Here is a 15046-nt window from a genome sequence, read left to right on the forward strand (position 1 = left end):
CAAGGGCACAGAGTACATGCAACTCTATTTTCTACCCTACGGATGGTGTTATAAATGCATTCGAAAAACCTGACCACTGGCATAACACTAATTTACAAAAAAATATCATTTTTCTTAAGGGGCCAGCAGATATCTAAATAAATGTTAAGATGTCCATGAGGACAGACCATTGTAACCCCACAACCACAGACTGAACATAGTGTAGAGCTCTGCATTTTTGTACACTAAACATAAACGTCCCAGGATAAAACTATGTCCCAATAATCCACTAACAAGACTAATTTACAATTGACCTAATTTATTAATTAAAATAAAAACATACGCCATTTATCGTGTGTAGCACAACAGAGATGGGAAAGTCAACAAGAGTATAGGCAAAAGATAAAAACATTTAAAAATACAAAACTGTAAGTGATTCATGTCGTGATACAGAGAAAAAGGAGATGGAAAGTGACAGATCACTCACAAACAAAGGCCTTGAGGAGTATACACAGTTCTTTAGATACAAACACATTTTGCAATATTTTTCTAAAACTTGTTTTGCTGCTGTATCGTTTCATCATTAGCTCATGAGCTTTTTGTTCCTCTTGTCCTTCTGACGAGCCTTGTCCTGGCCTTTCTGGGGAACATTGGTGTCGCACTGGGTGAGCGCAGACCGTGACACTGCGGACATGCCGTCCACAAACTTTGTCTTGAACAGGACGTTGGCATTGGTGAACATGCCATCCTTCAGGGACACCACAATAAACTGCAGGGAGAAAGTTGAATATAAATATTATAAGTTTGTTTTGATTTTTTTTTTTAAATCAAAAGTATGTTGTATTGACCTGTGAGTGTCTGAAATGACTGCGCAGCATCTGCCCAATGTTCTGTGTGTGAGAAAGATCCAGAGCAGCATCCACCTCATCCAGGATGTAGATTGGAGCTGGTTTGAACAGCAGCATGGCCAGAATGAGGGACAGGGCCACCAGTGACCTGAAATAAGTACAGTGTGTTTACAACACAACGTCAATACTCTCAGCAACTTGATGATCTTATCAGCACTACTCATTATCTGTGTCCATGAACAACCACAGGACACTCAGTCACCAATAAGTACTGACCTCTGTCCTCCACTTAGCTCACTGAGGTTCTCCTTCCAGGTGTTGCCCAAAGCCACCTTGAACTCAAGGCCCTCCAACACTCCACAGCCCTGTGGGGGGGCCAGTTTGGCATTGGCCCCTGGCAGCAGAGTGGAGAAAATGGAGCCAAAGTCCTTATTCACCTATAGAGGGAGGGTGAGTTTGACGGAGTTTATTTTATAAGCCGTGATTTTACAGTAGCATTTTGTTCATATTTTTTTTTAAATAAGGCAAAGAAAAGAATGCTTTGAGAAAGACACAGTTGACCTAGAAGTGTCTAAAAACAGGTACAGACCTTCTGCCAGGCCAGGTTCAGAGCTTCATTCTTCTTCTGGTCCAGTTCCTTGATAGTCTGTAGAATTTTTTCTTTGTCGTTCTCCACGATCCTCTTCTTCTTCATCAGGTCATTGTACTGCAGGACGAGACGGATGTTTAGTATGGACAAATTTATTGGACAAAGCTTCTCAATCACGCTGTCCACCCCTGCCCCCTCACCCTCTCCTCCGCCTCATTCAACATGTTCATCGCCCTCTTGTTGATGTTCCTCTCCAGCTTGGAGGTGGTCTCCTCCAGCTTCTTCAGCCGTTGACCCGCCTCACGAGGGTTGTTGGTCTTGAAGTCGTAGGAGGTGTTTGGCTGACCGAAGAAGCCGCGCTCTGACTGGATCCAGTCATGTTCCTCCAGCATCCGAGTCACCTGGAGGAGACAAGAAAAGAACAAAAAGAAGAACAAAACAGTTCAGAGAGAAACCCATGGTTCAAGGTTTTGAAGAGAAGAATGAGAAACTGATGTGAACTTCAGAGGATGAAAAAAAAAAAAAAAAAAGTAAATGAACTTTTAGCCGTACCTTGTCAGCAGCATCCTGGCTGTCTTTGCGGTGTTTATTAATGTTGTGCTCCAGTTCCTTAATCTTCAGCTGGTATTCATTGTTTTGCTCCCTCATCTTATTGGCCTCAGTGCTTTTCCCCTGGATGGATAATGTAAAATATACAATTAATATTTAAACTGGCGGTGGGTTGGATAGAGCAGCTGTGAGAGCAGAGTGAGTGTCAGAATACAAGTACGAGAGCCACGAGGCATGATGCACCTAAGATTTTTATTTTTAAAAATCACCTTGAGCTCCTTGTCTTGGGTCATGATCACCTCCTTTTGTTTTGCCAGCTCCTCCTGGGCTTTACGCACAGCCTCCTACAGCCAGGGAGAAATCAACAACGTGCTTACAACAGCCGGGACAAAGGCTTAACACAAAAAACAGATGTTAATGTGTACAAATTCAAAATGTTAGAAAAATACCTTATTCTGGGTCACAGCGCAGGTCATGCTGTCTATCTGCTCCTGGATGGCTTTCATAGCTTCATCTACAGCCGCAATCTGCTGCTCATAACCAGCCTGTTCTCTCTTCAGCTCCTCCAACTCCAAAGACACAGCCTCCGACTCCTAGATACGAACCAATGTAATCAAATAAATAAGCCAATGTGACACTTTGACATATGTGCCCCAAATGTGCTGCATGTAGAAGCCATGTGCTCAGCGTACCTGCTGCTTCTGCTTGAGTTTTTTGTTGAATGCATCGGCTTTGCTCTTGGCTGCGTTTAGTTTCTGCTGCGCAGCTTTCAGCTCTTTTTCTCTTTCGGCCTCAGCATTTTTCATCTTGTTCTCCAACACCTTGTACTTCTCTTCGGCTCGTTTTTGCACCTCCTTGGTGACGCACAGGGTCTTCTCACTCTCCTCTGGTCAATGTAAAAAAAAAAAAACAGTTTAAAAAAGATAACGAGTGTTACGGTATGTGTTATGTTGTTAACGTTTTTCTGTATTCTCACCAATGGCTTTGCGTAGTCTCTCCAGCTCCTCCTGCTGCTGGTGGAAGGAGCTCTGCTGCAGCTTGGCCTGAAGAATCTGTTCCTCTTCTACCTTCAACTCATGCTGCTGCTTCAGCTGGCGATACCTAGAGAAGCCAGAAAGAAAACGTCAGGAAAATGTTTTGATCGTTAATGTGTAATGGATTTCCGTCTGATGTTAACGCACACATTAACAAAACTATCCAAAACTATAATTAACTAAGATCTCTGTACGGATCTAGTGCAAGTTGGACTTCATACTTCTCAGCGATTCCTTTAAGACTGGCCAACTGTCGCTCTGTGTCTTGAAGCTGCATCTCCTTTTCTTTGAGACTGTCCTGAACCTCCTTGACCTCCTGCAGACTGGCCAGAACAGATGCTTTCTGGGAGCGAGCACCTGGAATAAAGCAAAAGAATAGAGTTTGGGTTTATTTATATTTAAGGTATATTACAATTTTGTTTTGTTTTAAGAAACCTCTAGTGTTCCTCACCTCCACTCAGAGTTCCCTGTGGGTCAAAGATGTCCCCTCCCAGGGTGACAGTCTTGGTCATCACCTTCCTATCAAAAGCCACTCTCTTGGCATTGTCCAGTGTGTCACACACCAGCGTGGAGCCAAAGACGTACTCCATGGCCTTACGAAGGTCAGATTCATATCCTACCAAGGACAGAGCAGTGTGGACGTTATCGTCTCCAACCTGACAACAGAGGGACGAGGGACAAAAAGGGAGTAAACAAAAACACAGCCTCTTATCTGAACATTAATCACATAGTTGTGTTCGTTGCAGAGACTTCTCACCAGGCTCTTGGCGCTGTTGACTACGTTGACATTCAGGGTTTTGGCAGAGATTTTGTTCAGGGGAATGATGGTGTATCTGCGCTGCAGCTCTCCCTTCTCCAGCAGCTTTTTACCAGTCACCTGACAGAAACAAATCAAAACACTGTTGGATAAAGAACAATAAAATATGATCACAATAGTGAAAACACACTGACCTCTGTGTCGACTACAATGTTATATAGTCGTCCTCCTGCCACCACCTCAAGAGCAGTGGCATAAGAGACGTCACGAACTGTGATCAGGTTGGCCAACAGCCCCTTCACCTTACTGTGGTCCCACCCACGCTCTGGATCTCTGAGGAAAGGAAGTGTGTTTGTTAGGAATTTTTTTTTTTTTTACTGAAGTATGAAGTGAAATTATGGCAAATACTTACTTGTAATCAAAGCGCAAATTAGGGAAGCGAGACACAAGACGTTCGTAAGTCTCTTTCAGAGTGGCGACCTCTCTGGACAACTGCCTTCTTTTGTCCAACAGGCTCTCCTCCTTCCCATCTGCAGTGAATCACACAGCGCTACAATGTAACTAAAGATTCTTGATTAGAAACAAAACTTAACACCAATTCAAGACACACACATTACCTTCATATCCAAGTTTAGCTAGCTCCGCCTCCAGCTTCTCTCTGCTATTTCTGACAGTCTGCAAGGTATCCTGATCTTTCTTGTATCCACCGTCCATCTTCTTCACTTCTGTCTGTTTGGCCTTCAGCTCAGACTGGGCATGTTTCAATGTCATTTGGGCCTGGAAAAAAAGTTTATTTACTAATAGAAAAAAAAGGACAATATGGATGTTTAACACACAATGTCTTATACTTCATTTATAACCAACAGAATATTCCAACTAATTTTCTTCAATTTCAATTCTTATCAAAGCTGTTATAAAATGACTTAAATGTCACAGTTTTAAACTTACAAAGCTGTTATAAAATGACTTAAATGTGAGGTTACCTTATAATTTCAATTAAAACTGTATACACATTAGATTCAAATCTTTCTTATTTTCTAATGAAATCACATCACAGGTGTTTAACCAGAAAGGGTTTTTTTTAACAAATGTCATCCTGATAATCATCTTTTCCAGGACAAAAAGAAACAAATCTGAAACACCAGGCACCATGGCTTTTACAGATTCAACTCCTAACCTGCTTGGCTTCTGTATCTGCTTTGCTCATGTCATTTTTGCAGGTCATCATCTGTCCTGCCAGTGTGTCCTCCTCTCCATCCTCATTGGTAGAAAGACCAGCAGAGACAGCCTTAAAATGCTGCTCTGCTGCTTCAAAGGCAGCGTTTTCCTTCTGTCCCTCCTCCTGCAGTGACTGAAGCTGCTCCATCATTTTAGAAACCTCCTTCTCCTTCACAGTAAGCATCTTGTTGTCCTAATAATGGATAAAAGGCAGTACAGTTAACACTTTTGTTATTTAAAAAAATATACTGTATATATATGGGATTTCTTTTGTAAACAAGATGTTACCTCTTCCATATTCTTTACAAGCTCTTTCTTCTTCTTGGCTTCATCTTTAAGATTCTGTTTTTTGAGATCAAGTGCACTCTGGGCCTTTGCATCCACACGTTGCACATCTGCCAATGATTCTTCAAGAGATTTAAGAACTCCACTCACTTCCTATGGAGGACATGATCATCACAGAGAAAGAAGAGCTTAAATTATTCTTTTCCTGCCAATTTTCAATAAACAAAATGCACAACATTACATTGTTTATTTGGCAGTCTAGCCATCTAAAATATATGTATATGTAATACATATAAGTTACAAATATATTGTAACACCATTACTAATGTTAACTGGTTAAGAGTCAATATTAAAGGTTTACACCCCCATGTAACCTTTGAAGTATACCTGATCCCTTTTCTTCTGCAGCTCCTGGATCTCAGCTGTGAGTTCTTGGACTTTGCTCTCATTCTCAGCCATGCTAGCTTGCATCTTAGCAATGTTATCCTGCATCACTTTCAGATTTTCTGCCGACTTCATCTTAGTCTCCTCCGCACACACAAACAGCCAGGCCACATACAGACGAGTCAAGTGCTGAATCTCACGCATCAACTTCTGGTACTCCAGGTAAGATGAACGCTCCTGCAAAAAAAAAAAATTTAAACAGAAATAATCAAAATACAACTTAATAGAATAAAGACATCATCTGTGTGTTCATTTTCTTTTTTGTTGACCTACCTCTTGTAATTTCTGCATTGTTGGAGTAATTTCCTCATTTAAGATCTAAAAAAAAAAGAATAAGATTGTGTTAAATACAACATTATGTGTTATGTATAGCACCTTACTATTGAAGATCCATTACATTTTTATTTGGAACATACCGTTTGTATCTCCTTCAGCTTGGCTTCTTTCTTCTCAATTGTTTTCTGAGCACTGATCTTTTTACATTCATACATTCTTGTACCTGCTGCCTCCTCGATCATTGCAAGAATCTGAAAGGCGAGAGGGTCATTATTCTAGTGTCTAATTATTTTAGTGTTTATAAAATGTGTTTGATGCCTTACCTCAGGGGGCTTCATGTTCAGAACCTTTGTGATCCTCCCCTAAAATATCAACATCAGAAACCCCATGTTATAACATATCTGAGTGAAAAAACACTATTGTACAGGTAGTACACTCACCTGCATGATGAGAAAATGTGGGTTGTTGACATTGAGGCCGACGGAGCAAAACAAGTCTTGAACCCGGGTGTTGTTTGCATTAACTCCATTGATCAGGTACTTGTTCCTGCCGCCAATCACCACCTTAAAGTATGAAATGATTATATCTAACCCGTTCACCTAAACAACACAGACTTGAGGTGTTGTCTTTACCAACCTGCCTGGTGACAGTAATTTCATCGTGGGTTTCAAACCCCAGAGGGCTCTGACTTTTGTTTGAGTTGTCAAAAGTAATCGACACAGTCGCCTTGGTAATGCCACCCTGTCCATTTTTGTATACGAGGTCCTGCAGGTTGGAGGCTCTGACCTAAAAATGTAAACAAATGGACAGACGTTCACTATTCTTGTTCAAATGAAGCAGCACGCAATACTAGTTAGGCATTGAGTGTTACTCTTGATATATTTATCCGGTATCTATTCCAGACTCCACACTTACATGAGTTAGATTTGAAATGCCCAGAAGAAAACATATGGAGTCCAGTATATTAGACTTTCCGCTGCCGTTCAGCCCCGTGATGGCGTTGAACAACGGGTCGAAACCGTTGATCTCCGTCCTCTGAGCGTAGGACTTGAAACCTTCAATAATGATAGACTTTATGTGCATGTTGAAGATCGGCGCTCCTCTATTCCTTGAATTTTAATAAGATACGTGTGGAGTAAATATTTCCCGTTAGTAGTGCAACACCAGGCTACACCCCAGTGTTTATAACCGAGACCAGGATATTCGCATCTCTCTCAAAGTTGAATTTTGGCGGCAGTCGTGGAACCGCTTCAACGCCTTACACCGTGCCGGAGACGATACGTATTTATGCAGTAAAATAAAATTATATAGACGCATAAAACATAATCATGAATAGAAAATAGCTAGATCTCAAGTAAGTTTTAATAAAGGTTTACTACACACCAAATATGCAATTTAAGCGCATAGAACTTTATTATGTTATTGTTTTAGCCCGGCAGATCTTAAGGCTACTAAGTGGTCCTAACTTTGTGCTGCAGCCGTTGTGGCGCCACCTTCAGACTGGAAACTGATGCCACAAGACGGAACTGAAATTTAACAAATGTATGTCTCTTTACTTAAAGGCAATACCTCTGCTTAAGATTAAAATAAAAATGAATTATCATAGAGTAGTAAAAATTATTATATATTCTAGTGAAACACTCAAGTGAATGAGTAGTAAAGTATTGCTATGACTAATTTTATTTAATTCCTACTAAAATATCATTACAATATTAAATGCAAATTTACAAATATTATTCCTCCACTAAGGTTTTAAAGGATAATAATATTATAAATAATATTATAATTTAAAATAATTTTGAGAAGAGCAAAATACTGTTTTTCTGAATCTTGATGTGTTGAGTCACTGTGACATTGACAAAGACTTATCTGTATAGTTAAAGAAAACCTTATTGTTCCATAAAAATATTTACCTCGTTGCAGTCAGTCAGTGCTTTTGTCTTTTTATGTAGTATTTGGATATTTCTCCAATATGTGTATTATTTTCTATAATTTATTTGGTGTTAGAATAATTTTACTCTTTACATTAAAAATAACTCCAATGTGTGCATGACTTGGTTTGTCTTTATATAGTACTGTATAAGCCCTGGTAAATGACTGGTCCAGGATTTACCACTCTTAGTGTAAATGGGGTTTGCCTTCGGCTCTCCCTGCAACCCTTAACAAAATGGTTTACCATTAATAAATCAATTTAAATTGTTGTATAATATATACTATTAGATCAGTAATATAAGATCAGTTTACAGAGTGGCCCAAACTCAAGCAATTTTAAACTTTACTCTGTTTTACTCTCTTAAAATCCATATTTTACATACACACTTTCACAGATACGTTTTTACAAAAATCACATAATCAGCTTACAATTAATAAATACCAAGCTGCTTTGATACTTGCCCCTGTGTCCAAAGATACATTTAGCACAATGATAATGCAAAATTAAATGGTAAATAAATTACATAAAAAACATGTGGTTGGTTCAACAGAACCAAAAATTAAAATCTACACATTCTCCAGTAATCACAGTTTCTCAATCTGACACACATATACACACTGGAATTTACACACATGTGCATAATGACTGTTTCTTTCATTAGGCATCAAGGGGCACAGGGCACATAGACAAACACACCAAATTGAATGCATAAAAGCAAATCTGTGTGAGAACCACACAGTCTCCTCTGTTGGAGTAGAAGGACGTGGGCTTGATGTAGCTCCAGTCAAAGTTCCGCAGGTTCAGTGACCTCTGACAGTACTGATCACTGACAGCCACCAAGGCACGAACAATGGTATATTTGGCTGAGCAGCTCACCGCCGTCACTGTCCGCACTTTGTCAAAATGCAGCAGGAAACAGGGGTCATCCTGGAGGAAGTTTGCAACAGACCAGGATGAGGTTGCAAAAAATTTAATATTGTACAGAATTAAATGACTAAAATGCTGTGGATTATTAACAGCTGATCCACGATATAAAAAAATTAGGGTCAGTGTAATTCAAAAAGTAAAAACACTTTTTCTTTGAATAACACATTTTGCACAATTAACAAAGTTAAATATACAGTATTGATTGTTGTTCAGTGTTGATAGCAGAGTAGTTGTGGTGTTTATTTGTTTAAAAAACATAAGTACAAGAGGTTTGTATTGTCTGCAGTATAAACATGATGTTGTTTTTAGTTGAGCTTTAGAAATATATCATAATAACGATAACTCACAAGTCATCTATAATGTAAATCCATGCAGTCAGTAAATGAAAGTAAATCTTTATGTTTACCACATCAGGGTCCCGCCCGTCAACCAGAGACAGGTCCTGCAGAGACCAGATCTCAGTTCTCCTGTAGCAGTCCTGTATGCTAGAGCGTTTAGTGTGGCTCTTCTTGGATCCAGTCTTAAAGGACTGCGATAGCTGACATCGCACTATACATACCTGCACCAGTTTATTTTTTGCAACTGCAGAAAGATGAATGAAAAACAACAACTCAAGTAAACAAATGCAAAACAGAACTGCCATTTTCAGAAATTGATTTTTAATTATGATAATCACTAAAATCATAGGTAGTTTTCATTATTAGTTACCTCAAAAATGCTTTACTTTGGCAGAAAAGATAGATGCATACCTGAGACACAGAGAAAATGTCGTCCTTCTCCCGGCTCCTCAATCTCAATAAACTCCACCAGTCTCTGTTTTTCAGGTCGAAATAAAACTCTCGCCATCTCCTCCCTCAGAAGAGACGACATCACTGGATACGAGAGGAAGAAAATCAAAGCTTGATGCTGGTGGAAAAAAGCCTCACGAGAGGAAGAGTGCAGAAATGTGGCAAGAGGTTAGAGAATCTAAAAGAGAAAAAAGAAGGATTGTGACTGTAGATAACAGAGAAACCTGTGGTGGGGAGGGAGGGGGCAATATTTGCTCCTCACTGTGAGTGTGACATTATATGTTTGTGTGTGGAATGGGCTCTTGCACACGCAACCACACACAAACGTGCACACGTACTGCAGCAGTGTGATGACCCATGTTCATCTTTCATTAAGTGCTTCCTTTACAGCAAATGTTCAATGACGTATTACTAGAATGGGGGGGAGGGGGGGGGGTGCAATTAAAGCCTAGTCTTTTTATATTTGTTCTCTTTTATCGTTTCAATTAGGAACCATCATGATGATCCTGGTACTGACGTAGGTTTTCCTGCGAATATGGATGTGACTATTTAATTTCTACTTTCTCGTAGTTCCTGACACAAAGCACTGATATATGTTCATATAAATGTCAACGTCGTCCATGGATTTATGTCCTAATACCACACTCATAGACCGTCTCATTCTTTCTCTTAATGGTCATTCTGTCTCTATTCCACTCACTCACATTATACACAGATAAATAATGTGGCAAACTGCCCAATGTTTGTCTGTGATTAAACGGTTCTTTTGTGGGAAAAGGATGTCCCACAGCACTCTGCATGGTTTCCATTACCTTGTAGTAATTCAATATCAGAGAACAGTTACAAGTGAGGTGAAGCACTTAAATGGAGGGATTGAACCAGGATGTAAAGGGTGCTGTGCATTCCAAAAACAATCTGTACATGTTCTGATAAGGAGGGTGATCTGATATCACTTTTTTTTAATTAAAAGCAAGGAAATGGCAAAAATATGCACACAAGAAGAGACATTTAAAACTCCAGTGAAGTGTCAATTAGATTTTTTGCAGGAAATTGTGTGTATGTGTGTGTGTGTGTGTGTGTGTGTGTGTGTGTGTGTAATTGGCTCTATTGTATATGTCACATTTGTGAAAAAGAGATGGGTCTTTGGAAGGCTAAGTGCTCTATTGTTGTTGTTGTTGATAGTTTTTGTGGGTGTTCTCTTTAAAGGCTTTTTGCCTCTGAGATGGAAAGATGAGCAGATGGGCAGGAAGCAGTGAGGAAATATACAAGTGTTGAATCTCATGAATAACACATGAGGTTTATTGTACTTACACTTATCATAAACCCTAACCCCAACATGTCTGCTGTGTGCAGTAAAAGGATTATTATATGACAGGATAAAATAAAACATATTGTGCACACTAGATAAGTTTTTTTCTTACTGATAAACTGCACTAAAGCAAGTTTTGTTTTCTTAGTTTCATTTAATGTACATTCAATTTGTAACTATTCTCAATAACTAATATTTTTTATATAAAATGTCATTTTATATGATGATGACAATGAAGAATTGTAGTAACCAGAGATGAATAAAATAGATGATGATGGTATGGGAAAGATGTTTCTAAAGAGACTGTGATTGGTGAGAATCACTAAAAAAATATCCTGAAAAAGTAAAAATACAGGAAGAAGTATGTGTAAAAAGTTAAAATGGGAAATATAATCAGTTACAGTTATTTAAGGATGGTACTGTATGCATGGTCATGACAACATCAAAAAGTTTATACTGAGAGTTAAATAAAAAGTAACGAAACTGTCTAGTGTCTAGTTGGGGTAGGAACAAAAGTATGCAGTATCAGGAGAGACACTGATAAATAAAATGATATTCTGTATTTCTCCAGATATTTGCCAGAGGTCATACAGATGCATGGCCACAGTTTAAACTGATAGCAAAGCAACTAAAACACCAGATAAAAAAGATGAAATAATCTGGAACACAACAATGAAAGCACATTCAGTGCAGGGAGGAAAATAATGTTTCCATAAATGTAAATTTGAATTACAGTTCTTAGTCCTACCAAAATGTACACTAGAATACAAGAGTTCCTCTTGTAATATTTTAATATTACAAGAGGAATTCTTGGGAACAAACAAACAGTCTTTAAGGTTACTTTTGTATATCAATAATTGCACATAAAACATCTACAGATAAACGAGATTAAATTGAATTATTCAGTTTTCTTACTCATAAATGCATGCTCTTTAATCCCAAACACCGGATTCAAAGCACCAAAAAGTAAAGGGAACCTCGACACAAGTGGAAATGTAACGTCACGACATGTTGAGCTTGTGATTGGATGACAATAAAGGGGGGAAACCCCTGTTCCATGGACAAGGCCATCCCCACTGATCCATGCTCTGCTCTGCTCTGCACCCCTCTGGCCACTACCAAAATGTCACATTCACGGTCCCAACACTGCAATTCAACTGGTAGCTTATAAAAATATTATTATTATTATTATTATTATTATTATTATGCGATATAATCTATTAATACAATTTTATAAGGTGTTAAAATTTAATTACACGACATAATTAAGATTGAGATAAAAAATATTATTTTTAATATTGTTGAGGTAATTTTGCTAATCCTACAGTAAACATCTATTGTATCAGTGAGCGATCATGGTCACTTTCGGCATTAACTGCATTAATTTGCATTTAAGGAGGCAGTAACAGAATCACCGCCCGATGTTTCTGTGGTTCATCTTAAAATAAACAGCTGCCTCAGTGGCAGTGCACTAATGTGTCAGGAAAGCCACAGAGGAAAAAAACACGCAGAGTCATTTCGCCGTGAAGATCCTCTGCCCTACTGTACTTGGAAAATAGTGCGCTCTACTGTCTCCATTGCGCATGACTGTACGGCGTAATATGAAGTAGGCCTCCTGTTTTTCTCCCCAACCCGGAGAGTCCTCCTGGCCCCCACCGCCTGCAACGCTCAAGTAAGTACAACACGAAGGCTGCTGTCGGTTATTCACAAGCAATATGATCTATTTAAACATTTTTAAAGGTGTTGTCGCTGAACACGGAGTCAAAGCGGAGCGGCCGTGCGCTGTGTGTGGTTTTTTTTAGCGTGAGGAAACGCTCGGACTGCAGAGGAGGCTTCGGGACTGTTTCCGCACGCTTGAGGGAGAGCAAGGCCCAGTGACCCACATTCAGAGCTGCCACTGTCGATGTGTACGAGTGTGGGCGAGCGTGTGCGCGCAACACAGTTACTGTGTATGTATGTGTGCGTGCATGCATGTGTGAATGTGTGTGTGTGTATGTATGTACATCTGCCGCGAAAATGTTTTCTACATTATACGGGCTTTTAGACGTCTCTTCCCACGGATTTTGATGCTTTTTGGCGGATTTTGCCTGAACCCAGCCCCATTCGGTGCTCGTGGTGGTGTTCACCGAGCCACGGTAATATTTCCACACATTATTTTGTCTTCAGTGTCAGTTGTTGCGTGACAGCTTGAGGCTGAGAGCCAGGCGGGCAGGCAGCCCGATATTCCTGATGGGTTTGCAGAAGGTGAAAGGGTTTACCTGTCACCCTAACTGTTACACCGCATTTGTGAGTGTGAAAACGACGGGGACTCGGCAGGAAACAAGCAGCTCTGTTAAGCTTTGAGTTAAACTGGCAGTTTTCAGCAGCGAGCTTAGTTAGCCTGTTAGCTCACTGCAAAAGCTGCAGTGTTTAGGTTGTATAACCAACACCTGTGGCTTTATAATGTGAATTTGAGGTTTCATTGTGCGTTATGTTTGTTTTGGTGGAGTGCGTCCACACGGTTCCTTCGCTAAGGTCTCCGTGTTGTGTGTTTATTCTTCGACAATGGCGTACAGTGGGAAGAGTCGACCAGTGGAGAAGCTCAGGCCAATGAGACTTCACTTATTGGTCATCAGGAGTAAATGGCTCTAGGTCAAATCTGTATCTCCATAAGTACAGAACCAAAACAAATCCCATCATTCACACTAAAGCATCTGATGTCATAATAGGAGATGCGCATAACACATTTGTTTAAATGTACAGTATGCCGACATTTTCGTGAAAAGATAAACCATAGACTCCAGCATATTCTTTAAAGGGTATTGTTATAAGCCTGCAGAAGTGCAGGCCAGTTTGTATATCTATGAAGACGCTGCTTTCCTCGCTGTATTTTCACATATTTTTTATAGTTATCATCATATGTATTAAACTATCTACATTGGAATTGTCTCATATGCAGTATTTGAACTACTTCCTGCTTTGCTTTGGGATGTATTTCTTAAATACATTGAGAACAAACCCATGACAGAAATACCAAAAAGGTGCTTTAGTAAAACAGTTCTCAATAGGACAATTGTTATTACCAGGATGGCTTATGTGTTAGAATGGAATCCGTACCAATAGTTCAGCTGTGGCAAAAATATCAAGTATAATCTTTAGGAGAATACATTTATTTTACATAACAAAAAGGTACAACTCCTTTATTCCTTGTTCTTTTTTTGCTGTTCAAAATCTTATATGTATTTTGTTTTCAGTCAAATACGTATAAGCAGTATCCAACCATACAGCATATGTTTTATCAAGTATGCACTCCTACAGTGAACCATATACGCTTTTCTTTTTAAAACTTACCTTAGCATGTGAAACTAGAACAAGTTTCCTGGTGTCAGAAACAAAGTAGGTGCAATTCTGCACATTAGCACAAAAATTAGGTTTCCGCCAGGGATCAAGTATTGACGTACATGTTTGTGGAAGATGATGTTTATTGATATACAGTAGACTCTGTAGGTGGCACTGGTGGAACTGGAAGCATATCAGTTGTTGCTCAAACAGAATTAGATTTTTTAAAGGCTATAAATATTGATCAGGTTATTGTGTTTACATATCCCACCATTTAGTTTAGTAGCAACCAGTGCAAAATACATCTACAACAAAGACAGGTTCCGGCGTATAATTTAAATCCGCTTGAGTTGATTTTTATAAGGAGAAACTGTAAGCTGTAGGGTGGGGTGATTTTGGTGGTCATTTGTTTAAATGGTTATCTGTTTCCTTAAATAATTTGGACACACAACGAAAGAGAAATGCTAAAAAATACATTTTCTTTACCCAGCTCTGACGTGTGTAGATGACTTGGTTATTTAATACATATACCTTTGGTCTATTGTTTATAATTTACATTTAAGATATTTGGAGGCAGCGTTATTATTGAAAGTTGTGTTTTAGTTTTACAAATTGCTTAAGAGGGAGGTTACAGTGATATAAAAGGGAACATGCTTTTATGTCACTGTGAACTGCTGGTCATCCAATACATAGTAGTGCAGACCTCAAGACAACCATACAAATATAAAGCCCTGGTGGGTCACATAAAATAATGTGATGGGCTGTATTTGACCTGCAGGCTTTGAGTTTGAC

At 39.2% G+C, this 15046-nt stretch overlaps 3 protein-coding genes across 5 annotated transcripts in view; 1 reads left to right on the plus strand and 2 right to left on the minus strand.

Annotated features, from left to right (window-relative positions):
• Nucleotides 1-280: 280 nt before the first annotated feature.
• smc2 (structural maintenance of chromosomes 2) lies at nt 281-7296 on the minus strand. Its single transcript, XM_008317045.3, has 25 exons — nt 6895-7296; nt 6616-6765; nt 6420-6542; nt 6303-6341; nt 6120-6230; nt 5977-6021; nt 5647-5880; nt 5263-5412; nt 4934-5167; nt 4374-4533; nt 4169-4286; nt 3951-4089; nt 3757-3876; nt 3451-3655; nt 3221-3356; nt 2942-3066; nt 2658-2851; nt 2415-2558; nt 2235-2309; nt 1969-2088; nt 1617-1817; nt 1417-1533; nt 1104-1264; nt 828-975; nt 281-748 (listed from the first exon to the last, which is right to left on the minus strand). The coding sequence occupies exons 1-25, from the start codon at nt 7060-7062 to the stop codon at nt 563-565; spliced, it is 3603 nt and encodes a 1200-aa protein (XP_008315267.1). The 5' UTR covers nt 7063-7296; the 3' UTR covers nt 281-562.
• Nucleotides 7297-8267: 971 nt separating this feature from the next.
• exoc1l (exocyst complex component 1 like) lies at nt 8268-10002 on the minus strand. The gene is made up of 3 exons (XM_008317044.3): nt 9589-10002; nt 9246-9421; nt 8268-8839 (listed from the first exon to the last, which is right to left on the minus strand). The coding sequence occupies exons 1-3, from the start codon at nt 9707-9709 to the stop codon at nt 8570-8572; spliced, it is 567 nt and encodes a 188-aa protein (XP_008315266.1). The 5' UTR covers nt 9710-10002; the 3' UTR covers nt 8268-8569.
• A 2380-nt stretch (nt 10003-12382) lies between these two features.
• The window catches only part of clockb (clock circadian regulator b), a 16733-nt gene continuing 14069 nt past the window's right edge, over nt 12383-15046 (plus strand). The window contains exon 1 of one of the 3 annotated variants that reach the window (XM_008317043.3): nt 12383-12608. The gene's annotated coding sequence lies outside the window, so the exon portion shown is untranslated. Of the gene's footprint in view, nt 12609-12635; nt 13072-15046 lie in introns of those variants that run through there. The other 2 variants (XM_017035368.2, XM_008317042.3) reach the window with 2 other exon arrangements.

This window comes from Cynoglossus semilaevis, chromosome 9 (assembly GCF_000523025.1).
Source record: "Cynoglossus semilaevis isolate Cse_v1.0 chromosome 9, Cse_v1.0, whole genome shotgun sequence".
Taxonomy (NCBI): Eukaryota; Metazoa; Chordata; class Actinopteri; order Pleuronectiformes; family Cynoglossidae; genus Cynoglossus; species Cynoglossus semilaevis.